This window comes from Hetaerina americana, unplaced genomic scaffold (genome assembly GCF_022747635.1).
Source record: "Hetaerina americana unplaced genomic scaffold, ioHetAmer1.1.p SCAF_40, whole genome shotgun sequence".
Classification (NCBI taxonomy): Eukaryota; Metazoa; Arthropoda; class Insecta; order Odonata; family Calopterygidae; genus Hetaerina; species Hetaerina americana.
In genome coordinates, this window is record NW_027286986.1 from 3,874,839 (window position 1) to 3,901,352 (window position 26,514).

The window sequence follows — 26,514 nt, forward strand, 5'->3', positions numbered from 1 at the left end:
TGGAATCATCCAAAATGTCGGAAAGGAGGAGAAGGAAACCTCGCGTGTCTGGGGATTCTGAGGAGCCGTCCGAAGGTTCTGGTGACGAAAGTGGGGTTGTGAAAGAATCGGAATGCGTGAGTAATGAATAGTTATTTTTCTCCCAATGGAATACCTCGGAGGAATATTATCCTCTAGCCGAACCCGTCATCGAAATTCACTTATCGTGTTTCACTGTCATTTCATTCAAAAAAGAATATCGCCTAACTTCACGGGAAATTGCGTTTTATTGTGATCATTGCGGTTAAAGTAATTTCGAAACATTGACGAATCATATTCGAAATATTCTCATTACGGTGACCTCCAATCAGCGCAAGGATTTTGTCTTTAATCCTCTGGGCCTTGACAGGTCAATGCTTCTATGATTTCTGATGAGCTCCTATTATTTTTATATGGAAGGTTCCAAAGTTCTACGCCCATTTTGTATAAAGAATTGTTTTGATAAAAACATTATGGTTGTCGTGTTTTACTTTGAATTATTAGTTAGTGTACGATGGTATTAGAAAGATGATACAGTCATTCCCTGCTTCAAATATCTAAATAATGAAAAGGTATTACGTGTATACAATATTCTCTCCATTTAGGACAGCGAACAGGAAGCAGGCGACTGTGTCAGGGAATCGGAATATGAAAGCGCCGAAGAAGATGAGTCGCAAGACGAAGGAACACATGCAGTGGACGAAGAAGGTGGGCAGGAGGCTCATTCTGACGAAGTTGCCGTTGATGAGCAACTGTATGAAGGCGAAAGGGAAGAAGGAGATGGGCAGGTAATTTTTCATCCGTAAAATAGTTGGTTTTACTGAGACTTCCTGGAACATTCTGTGCTATGTAAAAGCCTTGGCCTTGTATTCATAACATAGTTACTAAATTTACCCGCAGGAAAGTGCTCCAGCGAAAGAAAAAAAGCTGGATGATGACGAAGATAGAAGAAATCCACAGTATATTCCCAAGAAGGGGACTTTCTATGAGCATGACGATAGAACTGCTGACGAAGTAGGGTAAGTGCATTTCCTTTTACGTGGATCTTGATTGTTGTGGATTTTTATTTGGCTATTGTAATACAAACCGAAATTTGTGTATGATTCATGTTGGTATCATATTAATTTATTTAGTGCCAAGTGGCTTACATATGTTTAAAAGGTTTTACTGGCGGTGTACCTTATGTATTAATAACGTTTTTTGGTGAATATATTATATGATATTCATTAATATACCTAAAAAAGTGAATTATTACACTTTGTAATGAAATTAAACTCAGTCCGAATGAAAAATTTGAAATGTAGGCCAATATTTTAATTGTTCCATATGGAACAGATGTTTTGTGATACTGACTAAGACAACTATTGGTATTACTTGTCAACCAATGGTTTAATAAGTGTTCAGTGTTACCTGAAGAAATACCCCTTAACAATTTATGTGGTGAAATTAATTTCACTGTACAAAAGAAAATTCAGTGAGTGTGTAAGAAATGAAATAAAAATGGTTCCCTTGCTGCAAATGATGATTATTTTGTTGAAGCAATCGTATGTAATGAATTCTGTCATCTCATAGTTAATATTCGTCCCAGTTGATAATTTTGGATAAGATTAAGGGGAGGCGATATTAATGTTGAAGCATGGAGAATTGTAATCATGTTTGTTATTTTGAATTTGAACAAGGGAATAATTTTTCTAATTTTAGGACTGCACCGATTAAGAAAGATGAAAAGAAAAAGGTGTGGAAGGAGAATGACGACCGTTGGTCCCATGACAAGTACAACGATGCAGATCAGGCGCCCAAATCAAAAGAGGAACTAGTGGCAATATATGGATATGACATAAGGAATGAGGAAGGGCCACCGCGTGCCAGGCGAAGGCGGCGATACGGGTTAGTTGACTTGGTAGATTTAAATGGTCTTGGTTATGCATAGTATTCATTATCTTGCATGGATGTTGTAATTTTGGAATGGAAATACTCCTAAGAGCTACCAATTATGTGTAAACTATTAGAGAGTTAATGTAATCATTTTCCAAAATGAAAATGCAGTTGATGACAAGGCATAGACTGCTATAATTGAAAGGAAATTTTCTAGTCTTAAGCATTAGTCCACTCAAGCTGCTAGCCAATGGGCTTGCCCTTGTGACTTTTTCTGTTTTGCATTGTCAAGGCTGTATTTACAAGCTGCTTGTTCGAAAAACATAAATTCACACACGGTATGTCTATTGCAAGTTAGTTATTCCTCCAGTGGCTATTGTTTTATCTGTCAAAGATGATGTATCATAGGTTAATTCATTGTATGCCTGTATTTTATCTCCGAAGTAGTGCCTCAAAGTCATCTTTTGCATGAAAACTGTCAGATGCCATCTTTAAAATTAATTAATTCCATGGCAAATTTTTGGCATATTCATTGCTTTTTGAAGATAATGAATTGCAATAGAGAGTCAGAATACACACATGGTATAAGTAATATTTCCTGTTGATAATGGGAGTCAACGTACAATTGTATTTGATAGTTTCTATTTGCGGGAAAGAATCTTGTAAATACAGGAGAAAGCTCAACTAAAGACTATTTATCAAGAGCTGCTAGAAAGCTGAACAAATTCACTGATATTTCATAGAGAATGTCATTCTTTAATAAGTTGGTTACTATTTTCTGGTTTTCAATAAAAAGTAATATAACAATGATTTTTGGTCAATTGACTAATTATAATTGTACAAGCTTTCAAACTAGTTCTTGCAGCAATAAATTGTTTTTATGATTTTCATCACGCTGAGTAATTGTGTTGAATTAATTCTAGGAGGATAAAGAAGGATGTTTTAGGGGTTAGCATAGGTTGAGAGCAAAAATATATTTCTTAGTATTTCTGAAACTGAAATTAGACTTATCTTCACACCTTTTTTCCATGTGAAAAAGTGAACTGGAATGATTTTTAAAATGAAATAGTTTTGTTGGATTATTGCTGGGAATCTAAGAAACATGAGTATTCAAAATTAGTTACGCTAATCTAAAAGCATATTGGATCTCTTCGGAGCCATTAGTCCATCAAAGGCTGATCCGTCTGCTTTCTTACAACTGCTGTTTTGGTTTTCACCAAAGGTAAGGTTTAATTGTTGGCCAGGTGTGTAAGTACGAGTCTCAAATGCCTAATGGGAACTTAAACACTACTATCTTGTTTCAATTTTCATTTTTCATGCAAATACAAGATAATGGGAATTAAATGTTTTATGTATTTATACGATTCACAATTTCCTGTATCTCTGTGACTCTGTGCTATGCTCCTTGTTCCCTATCATATTGCAATTGGCAAACGTGCACCAATTGTTGAAAATAATCTATGCGAGTTCCTAATCCCTCTCCAACTTCCTCATAGCCGTGGCCCTAACAAGTACACGAGAAATTGGGAGGATGAAGGTGCCTATGCTAGGACAACAGGGTCAGAGCGAGGAGGGGAGGGGACTCGCAAGGAAGGGAGGAAGCCTGGCCGGAGGAATGCAGCGTCAGAAGAAGATGGCACCGAGGACAAGGAGGACTTCCCACCCCTTATGGCATCGTCCAAACCCGAGCCCTCGCCCGAGGAGCCCCTGCCCCTCACGCCACCGCCAGCCACCACGCCCCCCTCGGTGGCACCATCATCGCCTCGCATTGAGGAGGTCCAGGAGGTGGAGGAGGAGGAAGGCGGAGGGGGCAAGAGTTCGGAGTCGAGGCCCCACGGGCGTGAAGCCAGGAGGTCGGATGAGGGAGGTTCCCGAGGTGCTGGGCGGGGTGGGTTGCAGAGAGGTCGCGGGTGGGGTGAGCAGCGCTCGTACAGGACCCGAAGCAGGCAGCAGGTGGCGGAAGCCAAAAACCCAGGGGGCCTCGGCAGGGCCCCACAGGAAGCGGCCCAGCATCCAAGGTCGAGGGCCCCTCCCAGGCAGCAGCAAAGGAATGCCACCCCGGTCAACGGACCTAGTGCCCCGGAGAGTGTGACCTCAAACTTCAGCAAGATGGCGATAGTGGAAGAGAGAGAAGAGGAGGAGGAGGAAGAGGAGCGTGTCGGGAGTCGACCCACTGGTAATCTTGCACCTGTCTCCCAGCAACCGAATCTTAAAGTGCATGTTAAAGGGGGAATGTTGAGTGAGGAGGTAGGAGTGAGAGGAATGCTAGGGAGTATGAATAAGAGTGGGGACGACGGATTTGTAGAGCTGAAGAGCGGGATGTTTGGTGAAGTATATTTGCCAGCTGTGAATTCCTTTGGAAGAGTTTAGTATTTCCCAAGAAGTTTTGCGGTATTTTTCATTTTTTTCCTGAAATAGTCGTACAAATCGGTAGACGTGGAAAAATAAAGTGAATGATAATGAAACATTTCCGTCATTCCTGTGAGCTCTAACCTCGGAATGGTCAAAGCAATAGTGTGTTCTCTCAACGCGTATACCGCTGCACTGGTGGCAGCAGTGATTGCCACTCCCAGTAGGGTTTTCAGCCCCATGCCAATTTGGTGGCTTGAAGTGTACAGCGTTCATGTGGGATCACATCTGCCAGATATGTGACGGTCAAATCATGTTATAAACTCTTTTAAGTATGGCAACAGAAAGCTCTGTTGTAATAATTAAATGAAATGTGGACAAAAAAAAGAATTTTGAATTCTGAATGAAAAGGGAGTCCAGAACGCAGCCCTCAAGGGCTGGTGGATTGTCCAGCAGTGGAGGCAGCATTTGCCATAAGTGGACAACCAAGTTAATGGCAGTAGAAAGGAATCTTTGTTTTTGAGGAAAGATCCTGGGCAGGTGGCTGGGTGTGGAAAAGGTGGAATAAATTAAGTGATGAGGGGAGAGGAGACAAAAGTAGCTGTTGGGGGAATTATTCAAAATTGAGCCGGAAAGAGAGAGAATGAAGTGTTAAGAGGTAGTGGAATATTGAAAGCTATTGAAGTATGTACTCATAAGAGAAGGGTTGGAAAGATGTGAGGCTCTTATTATATTATAAATTAGATAAATGAAGAGTAGAACTATGAAGATTTTTCTTTGAGAGGGCATTATAATATCATAGATGAAGTTGATTTTGTGGGGCAGCTTTCAAAAATATATGCAAGTTTTCCTGGATTAACTAAAGTCTTCATTTTTCATTGCTGCTAATAATAAGAATAGGTCCCAACAGTGTGTAGTGGACCAAGAGAAAAGATTTTTCATCACCAAAGTATCACTTTTTAGCCTCAATTATTATCAGGGATGGGTAGATTAGATCCTTTGGAGGATCAAGTCCCTCTAAAGGTGATAAATCAGTTTTTTTATGGGTACCTTTGCAATGCAAGATGTTATCACTTTCCCGCCAACAAACACATTTTGGTGTTCTGCATTGACAGATTTAAAAAGAAAAACTTACATCCTCTTTGCCTTGTCAGAAAAATTTCAATGTGCCCAGGTGCAGGTTATATTCATGCTGAGATGTGCTTGTTTGTGTAATCTGGTGTTCTTCCTGTGAATAATTGATGAGGTGATATAACAACATTATGATATGATCAAAATAGTAATTTGTCATCTCTCATTACAATATCGTAAGTCTAGAATCAGTTTTACATCATTTCTATAAATTATTATCCAATATGAATTCCCTCTTTGGGATGAAGTCATTGTTCTCTCTTGAGAGGGTGGTATCACAATTGTGAATTGAGAATCAGTATTGGTTCGAGAATTTATGGCATTTTGAAACCAGGCCATCGGTAAACAGTAAAATCTCATGAGAATATTTATCATAACCTTGTTTGGTCGAATGAAAGTTTAAACTTATTATTATATACAAAGTGTAATTTCAGATATGCTGTGGAAGTGTGTGGAAATAGAACAGGACTAATACAACGTAACCAGTGAGATTTAACTCTTTTAACATTGGAAAATATTGTTCATAGCTAAGATAGAAAATTACTGCAATTTCAACTTTTGCCCTGAATAGGCAAATGTTGGCAAAAGCCACCAAAATGTCAAACATCTTCCAAGTTGTTTCCACCACATGATGCATGTGAAATTGAGGTAACTCGTTGCAATAATAGAAATTAAAATGCATGCATTGAAATCATCCGTGATTGAAATTAAATCATCAAATAGGTAGTTAGCCTCAAAATCTTATTTCATCCATCAAGCAAATTTTCTAACGCAACTCATTGTGAGTTCTTATCCATTAGTTTGGTGCGCACTGAGTTTCCATCAAGGCTTGTCCATTTCCCGTTGATAACTGACAATAGGCATAATCTCCGTGGTTTCTAATGTCAAAGTGATTCTTAGAAAATTCTTTTACATTTCCAGGATGAAATAGTGTTGTTTTAATCTATTCTTCATGCCTTAAGTTGCTGAGTGTGTTTTTAAAGTATTTAAGCATGAAGGAGTCATAAAAACAAAATTTTCCTGTTGGAATGTTTTTTAATTTGACAATTCATTTTGGTGGGAATGACCTGACACCCAAGGAAAACCGTCGACTTTTTGAGCTGCGGAAGATTGTAAATCTGTGCACCAATTTCTCAAAACATTGTGAATATTCAATAGATATCAAAGCATTAGTTCGACCTAGCATTTGCATTGAGTGTCATAAATCCTTCTCTCATGAGTTCTTTTGCAATTTTCTCTGCGCAGGTATCTCTAAAAACCCCCCACCGGCTTCATTCCGTCCCTCCGGCGAGAGAAGGCAGCAGCAATCAACGCTCCCACCAAGGATGCAGCAGCAGGATGGCAGTGCCGCAAACCGTCCACGGCGATATTCGACTCAGCGGCAAAGATCTGTCCCAGAAACGAATCCCTCTCCAGTAGTCCCTGTGCCAGCACCTCAAACGACATTAAGTCCTGCTTCGTATCCGAGGCCTACTTACTATGATAATACAGGTGAGTCGCCATGAAAAATTAAAGGAATTGATTGGTATTGTTCTGGCTCGATGTGCATAGCATCTAGGAATGCGAAACACATGTTATTATCGATTGAACTTGGTCATTTGAAATAAGTGAAACCAAAATGATAGTTATGGTGGCAACGATCCATCATGAAAATAGTTCTTGCGCCATATGAATTTCATGAAAATTGAGACACAATGTGTTGCATGTGTTTGTTGAAATTAAAATAATAATGACACTGGTCCCCATCGATTTTTGAAGAATGGGTGGCTGAGAAATGACCAAAATCAGTTTCTTTTTTTTCTTGTTTCATCCTGAATGCTTATTAAGCCAGGGTTGTATGGTGCTAATGTGAAATATGACAGAGTGCAGGCGATCCCTGAGTTAATGCGTTCCATGGGCTGTTTAAGGTCATGTGGTGCACCATGAAATTTAAGATCTCATATGCATTGCCTTCTCTTGTGAATGAAAACAAACAAAAATTCCAGATAATTGCTCTCTTTTAATTGCTGTTCAAGACAATTAACCCCAATAAAAACAAAGTGAGGTTTTGATCAGCATGGTATGAAAATTGCTGTTTATTGACAGAATTCTGCAATCACAGTGGGCCCCTATTCAATCATGCACACACTTGCATATCCTTTAAAATTCTTGCTCACGTATTGCTTATTCTTGATGTGATACCAACAGCACCATGGCTCCCTCGGTGTCATGTGCGGGAGAAGTGGATTGTTGTGATAAACATTTAGCTTTCAGTAAGAATCAAAGATGATATATTGTTGAAAGGGTGTGAGAGAGTGCTTTACCTTGTGCCCAATGGGCATGAACTTTGAGTAAACTAGCAAAACATATCCCCCTCCAATTTCCCTCTGTGTCATCAGGGCCTTGGAAGCAGACGATAGATAGATAGTCCTTTTTATTTTGGGGCAAGATTGAGACTATGAAGTTTCTTCTGCCACCTGACCCCTCGTCACACATTTACAATATCAAAATTAGTTAAATTACACAAATTATGCATAAATAGCAATGAAATTAATACATATAATGTCTTAGGGCTAACATACAGCGACACAGTACATTAGTTGCCTAGTTAATTAATAACTATAACGCAAAATATACAATACACCCATGCAATACATTCACATACCAATACATGCAAACAATACTTGTAGAACAATATTCCTGGTTATATATATTTACAATGGCCAATACAAATTATGATGCTCCTGGGAAAGAAAGAAAAGGATCTCGAAGTCTGTTTACAGCTGGATTGTCACTGGTTGGTTAGCTGCGAAATGAGTGATTTATCTTGAATGATAGGAGAGATGGCGCATTAGTTATAAGTAGCTCATTCCAATGACCACATGCTGTGACTGCAAATGACTGATTTTATGTAGTTGTTCTGTGATAAAGGATGCCGAGTTTATGATTACCTCATGTATTTAGTTTATGTATTCTATCAAGGCAATTGAAGTCATTGGTAGAATACCGAGGGATTTAATAATTTAGTATTTAATAGAGAAAGGACAGACAGCTTATGGAGTTTCCTGCGAGATTCCAGAAATAGCCTGTTGAGTTTGTTAAAATATTCTGTGATCTACAATTTTCAAATTGTAAATGAAGGATGGGCATGAGTTAAATGCCCTTTGTAGTTTTACAGACAGCTTGTTTGGAAGGTCTAGGTACTCTGTGTCACCATAATCAAAGTGAGGAATTATGAGAGAAAACACTATCTGCTTTTTTAATGTGATGGGCATAACATACTGATATTTCATAAGGGAATGGAGGGACTGATTGACAGTTCTGCAAGTTTTAAAAACTCGTGAAAACCTATGAGAAATTTCCATCTATAAGGAGTCCTTGATTTGTAACAACATTCTTAAATGGAATGAGTGTGCCTTGAAGATACAAGTTGAGTGGTTGAAATAAGGCGATAGATTTTAGCAGTTTAGGATATCCGATCAGTATAGCTTGCATATAATGTGAATTTAGGCTAACGAAGTTTTGCGTGCTCTATCGTGTTATGTTATTGAGGTCAGCATCATTTTGTTGTGTAGTGAGAGAAAGGTTATTCATTGTGGTCCTGAGATGTATCTGCAGGTGGTCTGCATGCAGGTGATATTAGGAATATTGAAGAGATGTAGAAATAGCATTAATGTTCAACGAAAATAGTAGTGGGCCCAGGATTGAGCCCCGTGGAACACCGCGCATTATATCGAACCATGAGGAGCAAGTGTCCCCAGCCACCACGCTTTGTCCGCCACCTGAGAGGTGAGAGGAAATCCATGGAGTGGCGGTTCTTGAAAATCCAAGGCAAGTTAATTTAGCCAGTAGGTCATCTTTGTCAATGGAATAAAATGCTTTGCTGAAGTCAAGTAGGATAAGGATTGTGACCATCTTTTTATCCATTGCTCGTCAAAGGTCATCAGTTATTCTGACCAGAGCTGTAGAAGCGAGCCTTGAGGAAGCCAGATTGGAATACATCTAGAATATTATGCTGAGACATAAAATCTGTTATTTCTTCATAAACAAGTTTATCTACCGCTTTGGATAAGATAAGTAGGACGGTAATTGGTCAGTAATCTGGAGTTGAGGTTTTTGATTTTTTTGGACGAATGAATGCCATGTTCCATAAAGAAGGAATTGTTTCCTCAGATAGCAAGCAGCTGGAAATATTTGTTATGCATGGAAGTATGAGAGGAGTTAATTTATGCGGAATGGGAATTCCATCTGGCCCTTGTGCTGTGGATGTAATTTTTCTTAATGAGTTGCAAACTTCTAATTGCGTTACCGGGACGTATTGAAATGTATTAGCAGGTTGAAGATTGTTATTAAGTTTATTGTAGAGTGCTTGCAGGGTATTGGTTTTTGTTAAAGTATCCACTGCGTTTGGTAACAAGGCGAATTTATTGTTCAATATGTTGAGGGACTGCGAAGAGGGTAGAGGTACATCTTTGTTTTTACATATTCCGACAGGTTTAAGTTTAATTCGGAGGTTATTTGGCTGTTCCCTTTTGCAAGTAAGTAAATAAAAGTATCTCATTTTTGCATTTCTTATCTCCTGCTTGGCTTTACTCCTAAGTTTCTTAAATTTATCAGATAATGTTATGTTTTTTGATCTCTTAAAAGCACAGAAAGCTGTATCACTTGCAGCCATGAGCTTACGTCTGGTATCAGCCATGGTGCAGGAAGCACGTATAGTTCTTTTAGGGGCGAATGATTCCTGCCATTTGATTAGAAAAGAATTTAAAGCTTCAACTTTTTCTTTGACGTCATTTAGTTATTCAATAATGCACCATGGAAGTGATGCAGGAGAATTAATTAAATCATATTCATTCATGAGATTAAGTTACGTTTACGAGTAAAGGTTTGCTTTAACTTTGGGGTATTGAGTGAGTCAACTTCGTAGATTGCCAAGGGAGGAGATGCCAGGTGGAGCAAGTTGACCACGGGAAACTGCTTTTTCAGGCTTAGAAGTAATAGGTAAATTGATCCATGTTAAGGATGCTTTGGTTGTATTTTTTGGCTCAAGTGGCAAGATATTTAAATTATTAGTTTGAAACATGTTCCGGAGATAAGTGATACCATGGGAGCTTATATTTGGATTAAAATTGGCATTGAAGTCCCCTGTGATTATGAAATGTTCATATTCCTTGATGTGGAAGAGGGGGTGATTCACATCCCATGGGGACTTCTGAGGGGGGCAGAGAAATAGAAGAGAAGGACTTGACTTCATGGTAAAATTCTTATTATTATTAAGTAATCTACTGTTAAGGTAGGTTTTGGATGGACACAACTACCAAATAAATATTTTGTCACTCCTAACGAAACACAATCCAGCAACCTACTTTACATCAAGTCCCTCATCTTCTCTGTATTTTCTTCCGCCCTTCATCCCGAACAACATCCCTATCCTATTCCTGCCTTTTCTAGTTTTCCTAACATTCTCCCTTATATCAAATTATGCAACATCCCAAAGCTAATTAATATGCTATCCATCCATCTTTGCTGCCTCCTTATGATTTCTCCTAACAATCCCCTCTCCTCCTTCACCCTACCCAGCATTTCCTTGTTTGTTTTCCTTTCAGTCCATTTCACCTGATCCATCCTTCTCCACACACACATTTCTAAAGCCTCCGATCTACGCCTATCACCTTGCTCCAATGATCATGATTCCGGTCCATTAAGTACCCTGCTCCAGGTCGAAGTTTTAACACAGACCTAATCAATTTTCATGTCATCAATTCCTCCCTCCCCTTTTTCGAAGCTTCTTTGCCTAATTTGCATCCTTTTTTGTTGCCGATATCTGAGAAATCATCACACATGCCAATCAATTTAAAACAATGAAATTTTCTCTACGTATTTCACTTCCTCTTCAGGTGCATGAATAAGCCTCATGACTTCGAGAGTTTTTCTGAATTATTTATCAGTAATCTTTTGATTTGATTTGGAGACAATTGTTTTAAGAAACCCATTTATGTTTGATTTCTAACTTCTTATCAGGATTCTGTTACATTTTCCTGGGTTTACACATTGTAAGTGAGACTAAATATGTACACATGAGATATTTGCCACTTTGGAATTTTGAAAATTCTGAAACAATAGGTTATCTTCTTGAAAATGACTGCTTGCTAAAGTGTGGCTTTGCATAAATCAATTCTTGTATAACTCTGGGACTGCCTGTATACCATAAATATTATGGAAATTTTTATGCATTATTTGTTATCATAAAAAATAGTTATTAAATAAAATGTGTTATTTTGAAAAATATCAGACTCCAATATTTTCTTCCCCATTCTATGTTTTTCCTTGTGTTTGTTGTCTTTACATATCTGTGGCCATGTTATTAATTTGTATATTATCTGTAAAATCAAGAAAAATCTCTTTTCGGGGTTCCTAATCTTGTTAATTAAATGCATTTAGCTGCAAATGAGTTTAACAGAACATCCCTCGAGCCAAATTCATAACATTTAATCCATAATTTTTCGACTCAACTGGTTTCACCTTTAATATGGATTGTAACTGCAGTTAAATGAGGGTTTATTAATTTTCCAGGCACTGACATTAGATGGTAATTTCAGTGGCACAATGTGCTTTATGTCATTAAAAATAAATTAGTATTAGTTAGAAGGTTGTGTAGTCTATAGGTTTCTCATGAGTTCCTACAACCTCTGGAAATTCGTGCTATGTTAGCCAACCAATTATTATTATTATTAGGTAATCTACCGGTTAAGGTAGTTTTTTGGTTGGACACAGCTACTAAATAAAACATTTTGTGACTCCTAAAAAAACACAAAATCCAGCATCCTACTCTATATCAGGTCCCTTTTCATCTGTGAGTACTTTCTTCCTCCCTTCATCCCGTCCAATATCCCTATCCTGTTCCTTCCCTTTCCTCATTTGCCTAACAGTCTCCCCTCAATTACAGCCTTCAACATCCCACTGCCGGTCAACATCCCCTTCATCCACTTTTCCTGCCTCCATAGGATTTCTCCCAACAAACCCCTCTCTTCGCCCACCATACCAAGTACTACCTCATTTGTTTTCTTCTCGGTCCATTTCACCTTCTCCATTCTTCTCCACACCCACATTTCAAAAGCCTCCAGTCTACGTCTATCCTCCTGCTTCAATGACCACGTTTCCTTGCCGTACATAGCCATGCTCCGTATCAAAGTTTTTACGAGTCTTTTCTTAATATCCTTGCTCAACGTCCCTGTCATCAACTCCGTCCTCCTTGTGAAAGCCTCTTTGCCTAGCGCAATTCTTCTCCTTACATCCTTACTACTTTGACTGTGTTGGTCCAAAACACTACCAAGATAAGTAAACTGTTCTACCTGCTCCAGTTTTTGCCCTCCTATTTTAATGTTAAGCTTCGCCTTTTTGTTGCTAGAAAATCGCATAACCTTTGTTTTATTAATATTGATTCTCATCCCATACCTTTCGCACTGAATTTCCAATTCACTCAGCAATGCTTGCAGCCCCTGGGCTGACTGACAAACTAAAGCTTGGTCATCAGCAAACCTAAGTGATTTTACGAATTCCCCGCCCACTTTCATTCCTACCTCCAGTTCTTCCCTTTGCCTCTTTGATCATTTCCTCTGCATACAGGTTGAACAGCAACGGTGATAATGGGCAACCCTGCCTTATACCTCTTCCTAACACTGCCCATCCTGACCCCCCGTTTCCCACCCGCACCTGAGCAGTCATAGACATGTACAGGTTGCGGATTAGCCTCCTCGCCCTGCAATCTATTCCTATTTTCTTCAATACACTCATTAGTTTTCCCCAATTCACTCTATCAAATGCTTTTTCGAAATCTACGAAACAGGCAAATACCTCCCGGTTGTGTTCTATATTCCTCTCGATTAATAATCTCATTACTGCAATGGCATCACACATACCTCTCCCCTTCCTTAAACCAAACTGGTCATCCCCTAAGTAATCATTTGCCCTACTGTCTATCCTTTTGTTTAAGATCCTGAGAACAACTTTAGCTGCGTGGGATATCAAACTTATCGTCCTGTAGTCCTCACATGATGTAGCCTTTACCTTTTTTGGAATAGGAACTAAAACTGATCTCACAAAGTCTTCGGGCCAGATTCCTTCCTCATAGGTACTACAAATCATGCCATCAAGCTTCTTCCTCCCACATTTTCCCAAACATTTCAGTAGTTCCGCAGGAATGGTATCCAACCCCTACAGCCTTATTTAGCTTCATCTCCCTTAATGTCCTTTCTATCTCCTCGTAGAGTATGCCTGGACCTAAGCTATCTCTCTCTACGTCATGTTCCCTTTCTATGTCTCACTTTGTTGGTCTAAGTACTTTACTATACAGTTCTTCTATATATTCCCTCCATCTCTCTTGGATCTTTCCTGCGTCACCTTTTATCTTACCCACCTTATCTGTAACTGTTAGCATAGATCTTCCTTTCTTACTTCCCGATAAAGATTTAACTTTTCTGTACAGTGCACCGATTTCACCCTTCCTCTGTAAACATTCCATATCCTCGCACTGCGTCTTCCATGCTTCTTTTGCTTTGTTTGTTGCCCGCATCAATTAATTGTTCTCTTTGTACATCATTTTGCCTGTCTCTGTATTTACATTCTTCCATTTTCGCCACTCATTCATCTTTGTAATCATCTCGTCCGTGATTCATGGTTTCCTGGTCCTTTTAGCGTTAACGGTTCCAGTAGTGTCTTTTGCGGCTTTCGACAACCCTTTCTTGATACTTTCCCATTTTTCTTCGATAGTACTTAGCTCTTCACCATCCTCCATGATTTCCTCTACCGCCTGTTTGTATTCCTTCCTTTTCAAACTTTTTAATGCTTCTACATTCCATTTTCTAACTCGCCACCCCTGCCTTATCTTTTTGAAACTGATGCTACATTTCATAACAACTAAATTGTGGTCAGAGTCCGCATCCGCTCCCGGGAAGCTGTGCGAATTTATCACACTGTTCCTAAACCTGTGTCTAACCAGGATATAATCTAGCTGATACCTTTGTGGGTCACCTGGCATTTTCCATGTATACCTGCGTCTTTTGTGTTGTCTAAACCAAGTGTTAGTGATGACTAACCCCTGTCTCCTGCAGAACTCAACAGCTTTCTCCCCGCGGTCATTCCTTGTGCCCCCACCTCATTACCATCTCTTCCATCGCCTACCGTCGCATTCGAATCCCCCATCACTATCAAATGTTTGCCTGCAACAACACAAGCGATTATGTCCTCTAACTGATCATATATCCTATCGACCTCTTCTTCCTTATGGTTGCTCGGTAGCAAATATACCTGAATAATAACCAAGTTCATCGGTTCTGCTTTTATCTCTACTAGTAATAATCTATCTGTTACCTGCTCTATGTTGACTACGCTTCTTCCTACCTCCTCGTTTAATACTATGGCAACCCCTCGTTGGCTCCCGTCCCCACCGCTGTATGTTATTCTACACTTATCACTCCAGTAATCCCCGCTATCCTTCCATCTCACCTCGCATAGATCTAAAATAACTATACTTCCCCTTTCGATCTCTCACTTAACATTCTCCAATTTCCCTGTCCTCATCATTGTCCTAACATTCCACTTTCCTATTCTAACTAATTTGGTCTTCTTCTCCTGCGTCTTCTGTCCTGCTGCTGCTGGTTTTCCCTTGCAAGGGTTTCGTGGGATGACGACCGCGGAAGCCTTGCCTCCCCTGCTGCCGGGCACGACACACGGCCGATTGGGCCGAGCCCCGTAGTTGCCAGGACTCAAAATCTCTGTTCTGTCCATCATTTAAATCTTGGGAATGATAATTGAGGTGGTTTGGCATTGCCTTCCTCAATAGTTTTTTTTAACATGACACCATCACTTACTGGCCGCCCCTCTGGGGTCAGACGCCATTGCAGCCACCTCACTGAGGAACAGACGCTGGGTGGACTACCTTTCGTCTGGCCTTTCGTAACCTTCGACCTATCTGGCATGGGTGACCCTACCAGGAGCAATTATTATTGCTCCCGCCATCACAGCTCTAGGGGTCATCGGAACGCACAAGCCCTTCCACCACGTCAAGGTTGTAGTCCGGGGAGGGTATTATTATGTATTCATCAAATTTTGCATGGCATGAATGAACCAAGCATTTACACGTGATATTCCAAGATACAAATATCTGATGGAGTGGAAGTCATTTCCATGACAAGCATATAAATTTATGTTGTCTCTCTGCCTCGCACAATGTTACAGTTGAAGTGATCAATGATTATTGGTAGTGTTCCAGTAGGTTTTAATGGTGGTGAAACATAAAGTGGACCTGTTGGACAATTCAGTGAAAACTTGTGTGTACTACTGACCCTGAATTTGTATGATCTCCAAATTTACATTCCTGAACCTGGAATTTTAAGTTAAATGTCACTCCATGGACACGACCAACCATCTTTTTCCCAAGGTTCATTCTTAACTATAAGTTTTTTGTGTTCACATTCATATTTTGGGTCATTGAAATTAGTGTTCATATTCACTCCTTGAAATTTTTTGTTAATAATTCAAAACATATATATATTAATCAATTTTAAGAAAGCGCATCCATTTAGTTATCTACCTGCCCAATAATCTGATTGTCACACTATCCTTTTGAATATCCGGTTCAGTCATTTTTTGAAATCCTTAAAATAATACTCATCCCTTAAGAGAAGAGGAAGAGTGATCTGGAACCTGTTGCTCCAAGCTACGAGTCAATGTGCTGGCTTGAATAATTTATACTCATTCAGGTCTGTCTGATTATAATAATTATGTTACTGCACTCATCATGTCTGCTTTTTTGATAATTCTAAATGAGACATTTGCAATTATTTTCACAGGTCTTTTAATTTCACCTGGGGTATGAGAAAGTTTTTTGAGTTTGGAGCCAGTAGGCAAAATGACCTGACCAAAAATTGATAAATCAAAATCTCATCAATTTGAAGGATTAGTTTTAAGTAAGCCTCTACCAACTTGTGTAACAATGCAAGAGTGTACTCAAGACTGTGTTTTAGTAATAATAGTAATAATAATATTAGTAATATGAGGTGATGTTGTTTTTTCCCGGCTCTGCTATTTCTCTGCTTGTGGTGATTTTGATTTGAATGGCATCCATATCGTTGGACTGCATTTCTCATCATTTTCTACTTTTAATTATCATTTAAATTGGGGTTAGCCTACAACATGTAGGGTCTAAGAAATACTGATTCTCGACCTTGGTACTGGCACCTAGTTTCTTGCTTTAAGATTCCAGTTCTGATCTTTCATTCATTTCATCTGACATATCAAATGCTGGCTGGATTAGTCCAGTGGGCGGTGTGCTTTCCTGCCAACCCATAGGTCATGGGTTTAAATTCCACATGGTGTATGGGAGTTATTTAAACTCTGCTGGTTCAGTCCCAGGGAAATCTGATGAAGTTGTGGCATTATTGAGATAAGGGGCCACCGGAAGAATTAGACGAGCACAAAAAAAATGCTCTTTTCAGTGATAGTGAAAGTAATCTTAATTGACATTTTGTACATAAATTTTACGTTACTTCCCATGGCTTTCAGCTCAGGACTTATCCTATTCCTCCCGACCTAGGGATGTTGTCTCACCTGATTGCACACCATCGCATTTACGTAAAACTTTCCAATTTTGTGGTTATATTTTTAAGATGGGTTGTTACCTTTACTGGTGGCTAAGGTGCCGAATAATACCTCTCCTGCGGCAGGTATCTCATGTTGGAGAAACTAGGGTTATTGCCAAGGGAATGATAACTGCATTCCTTGCCCTCCCTTCCAACCCCGGGCTCTAATTATAGGGCACCTGCAACAAGTAGTTTTCGTTGGAGCATTCATTGTGAAGGGCAGGTGTCTAATTCGTTTTGTTCTTCTTGTTCCAGGCTATGCCCAGCAGGCGGTTTACCAAGAAATGCCCCATGCGGTCCTCCCCCCTCCTCCCCAAGCCCCCCCACCCCCCACGGCCATGCCCACCCCTCCCCACTCGCAGATGCTCACCCCCTCGAACTATGTGACTCCCCCCTTCCCCCCTCCCGCACCCCCTCCCCCCAACTTTGCCCACGATGCCACGGGGGGCTTCCTGTCGCCTCGCCCAGGAGCGCAACCGCCTAGGATCTTTGCAGCTCCGCCCGTTCCCCGACCCCCACCGGGTCCAGTGGTGCCACCTGCTCCTCCCCCGCCGCAGTACATTGCACCAAACCCGTCGCTCATCAACTATGGACCACCACCGCCGACCCAGTACCCCCCGGCACCATACCCTCCATTCCCTGGATTTGCTCAAGTGGTGAGTGAGTGGGTAGATCTATGGCATGTTTTATGTTGTGAGTGGCATGGCAAACTCTTGCCATGAGTACATGACACATTAAGCTAACAATGTAGCATAAAATTAAATTTTTGCACGAATTATCAATACAGATTTTATAATTGCTCTATTGAACTGCCCTTGTACGTATGCATAAAAAAGTTTAGTGCCTCCTGCTATTGACACTAGCAATGGGTGAGTCTGAAAATTATTAATTCTGGTTTCATCTTTTAAAATGGCTTCTCATCTCTTTTTTTTGTTTAGAACATTTTATTGTAAAATCTAGTATAAAATATTTTAGCCCTTATTAAAAATATGAAACATTAAAATATTAAAAGGGATATTTACTAATGAGCATTTTGCTGTTTGAGAGACTTCTTCTTCAGAGGTCTTTTTGTTAAGTAAAGGAAAAATGAGGCTATGATAACTTGGTATTAAGGATATATTGTGTCCTGAAATTTGAACTTCTGGCTTTCAATGGACATCTCTCAAAAATCTGAAAAATTATTACCCTAAAAAAGATGTTGTTGCTAATTTTGCCCTATTGGAGTTCTAAAATGATTTGGGTTCTTATATCCATCCAAATGTTAATGGCCATACAAAAAAAACTTTTTTCATTTAATTTCTTGGGTTTTTATTAGTTACTGAATTTCATCTCCTTCCTAGTATTCTCAAGGAAAGTTTGTACTTGAATAGAAATGAAAACATTTGATTTATGTGTGTCTTGGATTGCCGTAGTTCCAAGAATTTTTTTGCAATGTGAAGCAGGTGAATTTTTCTCAGGGCATTAAATGCAAATATAGCTGTGGGGAGTAAAGATTAACCAGTTACTCCAAGTGCAAAACAATCTTGGTGTTTTTTGTTACTACTATTCCATTCATCAATCCAATGAATGATAGAATGAAAATGAAATGCAATAAAATATTGATACAATATTTATAAAAAAATTGTCAAGTATTCAATATAAACAAAATACATCAAGCTCCCCACTCCCGCCAGTTGAAGTTGGAAAGAAATAGAAGGAAAACTACAACCAATAGTATTTAATGTTGTAATTCAAACATTTTTTCACTATCTGTACTTTGGAATTTTTGAACGTACAGATAGTACACTTTCCATTATTGTTTTTCCCTCACATTCATTGGCCATGAGAATTGCATATCCTCCTTTAAGGTGAACAAATGAATCCGTCGTATCAATGATCCTATTTTGAAATCTGTGCCTCATATGTTTTCATTAAAGGCTGTGGGATTGGCTTAGCTCTCTGAGGAAAATGCATTTTCCTATTTAGTTTATGATAGTTCCGTGTTCTTGTAAAAACTATATTTCCACCCTTATGAAGTTGGCTGAGAAGCGTAAAAAATGTATTTTACATTTCTGAAAAATGCAAATTAACTGTATGTAATGTAAAAGAAGAGTCTCCTTGTAAAAATATGTCACTAACATACTACCTTGATCAAAAAGTTCCCGGAATAACCACCGTGTGGCGCTCCCATCGTTCCAATTTGAGTTCTGTTTTTTTTGTTAAATTGGTACATCTGTTGTTGATATTTCCTTTAAATCTTAGTGTCATAACTTGACATTTGCAAAAGTTACGTAGCCAAGAGTACATCTATCTCTGTGTGTGTTGGCGATTTTTTACAATTTCAGAAATGGATTTAAATTTGCAACAACGAACTTTTATTAAATTTTGCGTAAAAAACGGATTTAGTGGCGCACGGACGTTGGAAATGTTGGAAGTGTTTCGGCAACGATTCTCTATAAAAAACGGTCGTTTACCAGTGGCACGAGCGGTTCAGAAGTGGTCGTGAGTCAATCGAAGATGATGAACGCAGTGGCAGACCATCGACATCGAAAGTCGGTGAAAAAATTGATAAAGTAAAAGAAATGTTGGTCAATAACCGCAAATTAACCATCAGAGAAATAGCGGAGGACTTGAACATTGCCTATGGATCCGCCCAAGACATTGTGGTTAATGATTTGGGTTTCCGTCGTGTAGCATGCCAAAAGACCTCAATTTCATGCAAAAAAGAGACCGTGTTGACGTCGCAAAAGACATGATTTGCGAGGCTGAATCCGATCCCACATTCATCAAAAGGATCATTACTGGAGACGAGACGTGGGTTTATGAGTACGACACGCAATCCAGACATCAGGCAAGTGAATGGCGTTCACCAAATGAGCCGAGACCAAAAAAAACCACGTCGTTTTCAGTCAAAAAAGAAGGCAATGCTGACGGTTTTCATGGATTACAACGGTGTAGTGCATCATGAATTTTTGCCAGAAGGCCAGACAGTAAACAAAGAGTATTATTTGGGCGTTATGAGACGTTTGCGTGAAGCAATTCGCCGAAAGAGACCAGAAATGTGGGCAGAAAACTCGTGGATTTTGCACCATGATAACGCACCGTCGCACAGTGCTATCATTATTCGTAATTTTTTGACGAAAAATGCAACAAATACCATCCAACAGCCACCGAATTCACCTGATTTGGCTCCCTGTGACTTCTTTCTGTTCAATCGAGTTAAAAAACCATTACGGGGAACGCGTTTTAGCAGCCGAGAGGAAGTAATGGAAAAATCGCAGGAAGCACTGATGGACATACCGAAAACCGAATATAAAAAATGTTTCGAGGATTGGATCAAGCGCTGGCATAAGTGTGTTGCAGTCGATGGGGATTACTTTGAAGGGGACAATATAGATTTAGATGAATAAACTTGTATTTTTAATTTTCTGAATAAATTCCGGGAAATTTTTGATCAAGGTAGTATTTTCCATGTATTTTGATCACCCATGTGTATTTTTCGATTATCCATACTTCATCTTGCATTAATTAGCACGGACAATCAAGAGTTTGTTTTACTTTTACATATTCTATGCATCCAGGATGTGTAATGTATCTTAGTTATTTTTATTCATAATATATAAATACATGAGGAAAGCTCTAGTTTTAATTGATTAATAATAATCCTGCTCTTTTTCAGTTTATCAGTATTTCTAATTTTTATTTCAATAAGGGTTGTTTAATAAGTTTTCAACCTCAGCAAGAAGATTGCGGTACTCTTCAACAAAAGTTTGGGAATGTGTTTGCCCATGCGTTGAAAGGTTCTCACCAAAATTTGAGCTATTAAGGGACTCGCAGTTGCTGTTTGACAATTGTTTGAGTAATTGTGAGTGTTTTTGTGAAAATGAAAAAAATTGATTATCCAGCTGTCATTAGATATTGGTTTTTGAAAGGAAATCTGCCTGCTGAAATCAAAGACAAGTTGGGTGCTATAGATGGAGCCACTGCAGTATCTTTTACGACCATGAAATTTTAGGCAACAGGGTTGAAATGTGACCACACCAGCTTGACTGACGATAAGCGTTTGGGAAGTCCAAAAACTGCAGTAACTGCTGATAACATTGTTAAAGTTTACCTAACGTGCTCCTTTAAGCCCCTTGAATTTCAGAGTGTAAGAAGACACCTCGGTAGCGTAACTGGCTAAATCACTCGGTTGAACAGTGAGAGATCCGGGTTTGAATCCTGGTCAAGGCGAATGATTTGTACACTCTTAAATCGTTGCATTGTAATTACCAAATGGTACAAGATGACCATCGAATTAAGGTTACAGTGATAGCAGAGGCTAGGGATGTATTAAAATAACGTGTTTATCGTATATAAACTGAAGAATTGGACATGCTTAACTTATCTACGTGTTGGGCACCACGTCTGCTAGCTTAGATTGCACAAATGTATTCGAATGAAAATTTCCAAGGCCCTGTCTGAGCAGTTAAAGTGAAGCAAGCGATATTCTTTGCAATTATTCAAGACTGTAGAACTTGGATCCACCACTGCACTCCTGAGATGAAAGAACTGTCAAAACAGTGGACCGTAAAGGTGATGAACCTGCTCCGAAGAAGGTGTGGATGGCCGGGAAGGTGATGGCAACTGTTTTTTTGGAAAGTCACAGAATTGTGTTACAATTATCTTCAAAAAGGGAAAACAATAGCAGGCGACTATTTTTTTTCACAAGCTGAAGGCAGTAATTGTAAAAACGGCCACATTTGGAGAAGAAGAAAATGCTTTTCCTTCAGGACAATGCACCTTTGCTCACACTTTGGCAGTCGCTATGGCTAAAATTCATAATTTTCCAATTGGAATTGGTTGACCACTCTCCGTATGCACCAGATCTGGCCCCCAGCGATTTTTTTCTTGTTTCCTTACCTTAAAGTTTTGCTTGGAGGACAGATGTTTTCATCAGACAAGTAGGTTATCACGTACATAAATGCCTATTTTTTGGAGAATTCAACTAATAATGAGAAGGGTTAAAGAAGTTATAGCATTGCCACAAAAGTGTGTCAACTTAAAAGGAGATGATTGAAAAATAAATATGAAGGAAAAATGTCTTGTTTATTTGTGTGGTTGGAAAGTTTTCAGGCTACCTTAGCACGCCAGCAATTCAGCATGTATTAGGGAAAATTCTCCTTTTCCCATGATGTGCATTTTCATGCTATTTATACTTTTTTCCAAGGGTTCCTAGAAATTTGTAAGTAAAGCATTTTACTCAATATGTTGAAATGTTTTTTTTTGAGATTAGGTGAAACTTAGTTGTCTTAAGCGTATTTTTCACTAAGCTCTCTTAAGAAATCCATAATGTTGAAAGACAGAATGGAGTATTCATGATATATTTGCAAACATACATGATGCAAGTAATTCAATGGTTGTTCCCATCCAGTGTAATCTTCTGGAGTGGCTTCGTAAGAAATGTATGCTAATTATTTAAAAAATTGTATTTTTAGTGTAACATGGTTTCCTTACATCAGCATTCATACTCAGTATATTACAATCAGAACATTAACTGGATGACTACTTCTTCATCTGAAACTTAATAAATAGAAAAGTCATAAAGCCTATTTTTATTTCATGAAATGAAATGGTGACGATGCTAGATAATGTAATACAATGAGGTTAGTGATGGCAGTGTTTAATGTAGCGAATTCACCAATGATGGAAACATTTTAGCCGCACCATTGGAATAAAACCACAAGGGTAATACCAGTAGTAAGGCCCTCAATTTTTTAAAAATGAAGGAAATAATTAATTTGGACAATTGATACATCATTTTAAAACTTTGACATTCCTCTATTTTATACAGGGTGCAGCACAAAAATCTGGGCAAATTAAGATATTTTTCCAGACATTTTTATTACAAAAATGAACATGTTTTCAACATCTTTGCGCTAAATTTTTTGTTTCATAATAAAAAACAAATTTATTCTATGTGTCACCCACTTGCTTGAACGGCAGCCTCCATTCTTGGCCTGTAGCATTCCCAGGCTGGTTTCAACTCTCCATGGTCCATATTGCCGAATATTGTTTCAATAATGGCTCTCAATGATGCAACGTTTGGATTTGCAGACTTGTTAGTGACCCTTCGACCATGCTCCACACACAGTAGTAGTACAATGGATTTTCATTTGGGCTGTTGGGAGGCCAGAATTCTTCGGACCAAAACATACCGACATATGGCTGGCTACTAATTTTGCACCTAATTACTCATACGCACTGTCCTGTTGGAAAACATATGACCTTCCAAGTGACACAGTTTACATCCACGGCTTCAGTACATATGTCAGATCATCAAGTGAAAATCTCCATTGATATTTTTCCCTTTGTGAAAGAAAAGTGGAGGTATGACATAACCCTTGCTGGACACAACTGCTAGCACGCAAAAATTCGCCAGCAATTTCGTTCTGGAAAGAACAGGGTCATGGGTGAGCCAGTGGGCGTTCCTATGATTGGCTGTAGCATCCACTGTAAAAATTTCATTCTGGAAACAAAGGGGACATCTTAAGGGTTCTGGGTGAACCAGTGGTCATTCTTACGATTGGTTTTAGCATCCACAGTTAAAATTTCACTGTCAGAAAAAAATCTGATTCGTCCAACAGCATAATTTTTTAAGAAACACAAAAAGTAGGTTGAAATGTTCAACGTCCTTTGCCCTGGTGTCTTCAGAAAGCATCTGTCTTATTTTAATGGTGTAAGACTTGTGACAAAGGTCATCCTCAACAATTCAATTCAGTCTTTTCACCCACGCCGTCAACCAACTACAGTGTTCAGATAGATTGCCCTGCATCCTCAAAAATGAGCTCCCTAGTTTGTTGGCTAATGTCTGGTGTCCTAATAATGTTCTCCTTTGAGTGAGTTTTCCTTGCCAGTGTTTTAAAACCATTTTCGGACTTTTCCGACTCATACTTTGCAACATCATCTTATGCATCGGTCTCCGGTAACGAATCGGATAATTTCTGAAAATTTGAGAATTGAATAATTTCTTTTGCCTAGGAATCAGTGCGTACACATGCAATAATCGCTGCTCTTCGGTTGTACTCCGTACTTGTTGGCAGTATTGTGTTCATTTTGAGGTTATGACTGTTCAGTACGTACAGGTATGTCAAGCTTATTTGGGTGCCAATGGCAGCCTCAACATGTGGTTTAAAGAGTGGGAATTTCGAATTGAATTTTATCTGGCCGACCCTGTACATAATCAACATTTTGTCAGTGTATTTTTGTAGACTCGGGGGCAATTTGTGCATGTCAATGCCCACCGCTGCCATGTTTTTAAGGAATCTGGACATGTCCTGGGATTTTGATGAATTTTTGTGACAACCCTGGATTTGTGCTACGGCTATTCCTGTTAATGCATGTGTGTGTGTCTACCTTGGTTGCATAGGCACAACCTCAGCCTCCTCCCGAGATGTACCAGGGTGGCATCACGTACTACAGCACCCACACCCAGGTTGCAGCTCCGAGAGCGACGCCCCAGAAGAGACCTCGTGCTGCCATCCCTATCCTGCCACCCCCTGATGTGGAGCCCAGGGGTCGGGGAAGGGGCGGGCGACGGGAGCTTGGGGATGGCAGTCGCCCCCCTGGTGGAGAGCGGGTGCAGCAGCCACAACAGCAGCAGGAGGCAGAGGAGCGGAGGACGTTGTCGGTGAGCCCCCCTTCCCCTGAGGACCACATGGAGGCTAAGGACAATGCAATGCAACCAGCCCAGGTGGCAGCTGCGTAGTGGCAAATCAGTGCCCAAACTCCTGACCATCAATCTTCCCTCCCCCACTCCTCATACCCCTATCGTGCCGAACTTCTGAAGAAAAAGGTTTCCTTTCCTGCCATTAGGTCTCCTCTGGGTACTTTCAATGCTTGGTGGTGTCTGTTTGAAGGTGGTGCTGCTCTCTCTCTCCCTCCCCTGTCCCCTCTCTGAGACTTGGCATTAGTCCATTTGTTTGATTCCTTCCGGTGTTAACAATTTAACTGAGACATGCCAAGGCATTTGAATTGGGGAGCATTTCAAACTTGTAACTGGCATCATATCATAGTGGTGACAAAAACTAAAATATAAAAAAAAATTGTTAAAAAATGATGTTAATTAAATAAGAATAATATTTTATTCTTGTATGTGAAACCTGACTAGAGAGAAAACTTGTACATAGAATCCTCTCCTTAGACCTGCTTTTCATGAATGTGTGGTGTATAGGGTAACAATTGCTGGTATGAAGTTAATAATCCTCGTTGTTTTCTTTTTAAGTTTTGGATAATCTGGTTAATACTGTGAATCCAAACATGTCCTGATGAGAAACATTTACCACGTTGTTAATATAAGCATTTAAAATTAATTTTTGCTTCTAGTATATTTGTTAGGCTGATAAAGTTGTATCTATTCTTCAATTTATCATGTTGAAATTTATATTAAATGAAAATGTGATATATTTCATGACATTGTTAAAAAAAAACTGAGCATTTCAAGTAGAGTTTTATATTTTAGTGAGTAACCTGAAAGAGAATTAGTGCTTCATTCCAAAAAAAAAACATGGTATCTGTTTCAAATTAATGCATTTGAAGTGGCATGTGCCTTCATTACAGTGGCAGCTTTTTATTTATTGAGAATAAATGTGACTGTGCCATTTTGAAAAATTTTCCAAAGCTGTAAATATTTGAGGTAATCGAATGCATTAATTTTATGAAGTGTGTCAGATTAAGTGTGTGTACACTTATCCAGGTGAACGTATTCATGTTGAATGCCTTGAATAACAGCGGATCACACTGCCTACTTTTTGATACCAACCAAAGGAGATGCAGTTTTTTTCAACATTCAAAATGTTATTTAAAATGAAAAATATTTATTTTAATGTAAAAGGGCATTAAAATCAGGTATGTTATTGAAATGATTTGTTTCCTCTGAGAGGTGAACCACTTAATGAAATACATTAGTACCACAGATGTAACAATTGTAATTCAAATTCATACTGCATTTAAAGAAGTATGAAACATAACAATATATATATATATATATATAGATGAAAGTTTGGGCAGTTATATGGATCAATAAAAAATATTATGCTTCTTTTCAATGCCTTGACAGATTTAAACTGTTCTAAACATTGAATGAACCACAGGATGTGATTAGTTATTATATTAGTATGAGTAAATGGAAATGATGAAATATTTCCTGTTAAACAAATTTCATTTTGAAGGAATTGTATTTTGCACTTGAAATTGAACGGCATGGTCTGTTGGTGCAAGGTAAAGCCCAGTAAAGGTTTCTTATTATGAAATAATTATTCACTTGATAAAAGTGACACATTTGGAAAAATTATCAATTCTTTATGTATCAACCCACAGAATGCCACCACACTATTAATTGCCTTTTTCCTGATTGTCAATTATATGACCGTAATGTCCACTGTAAACCAATCCCTATGTTAATTTGTATATACTTTGATTAATCTTAATCTGGTGATTTTTGATTGTATGTACTGACAAGTCAAAACTTTGATTTGCCATTGCCTTGATTCTTTGAATAAAATGT

At 39.0% G+C, this 26,514-nt stretch overlaps 1 protein-coding gene across 1 annotated transcript; it reads left to right on the forward strand.

Moving 5' to 3' along the window:
* Nucleotides 1–14: 14 nt before the first annotated feature.
* Nucleotides 15–26,514, forward strand: btz (CASC3 exon junction complex subunit). Its single transcript, XM_071591030.1, has 8 exons — nucleotides 15–116; nucleotides 624–806; nucleotides 919–1,037; nucleotides 1,720–1,905; nucleotides 3,390–4,069; nucleotides 6,619–6,864; nucleotides 17,247–17,647; nucleotides 24,379–26,514. Exons 1-8 carry the CDS (start codon nucleotides 15–17, stop codon nucleotides 24,715–24,717), a joined length of 2,256 nt encoding a protein of 751 aa, XP_071447131.1. The 3' UTR covers nucleotides 24,718–26,514.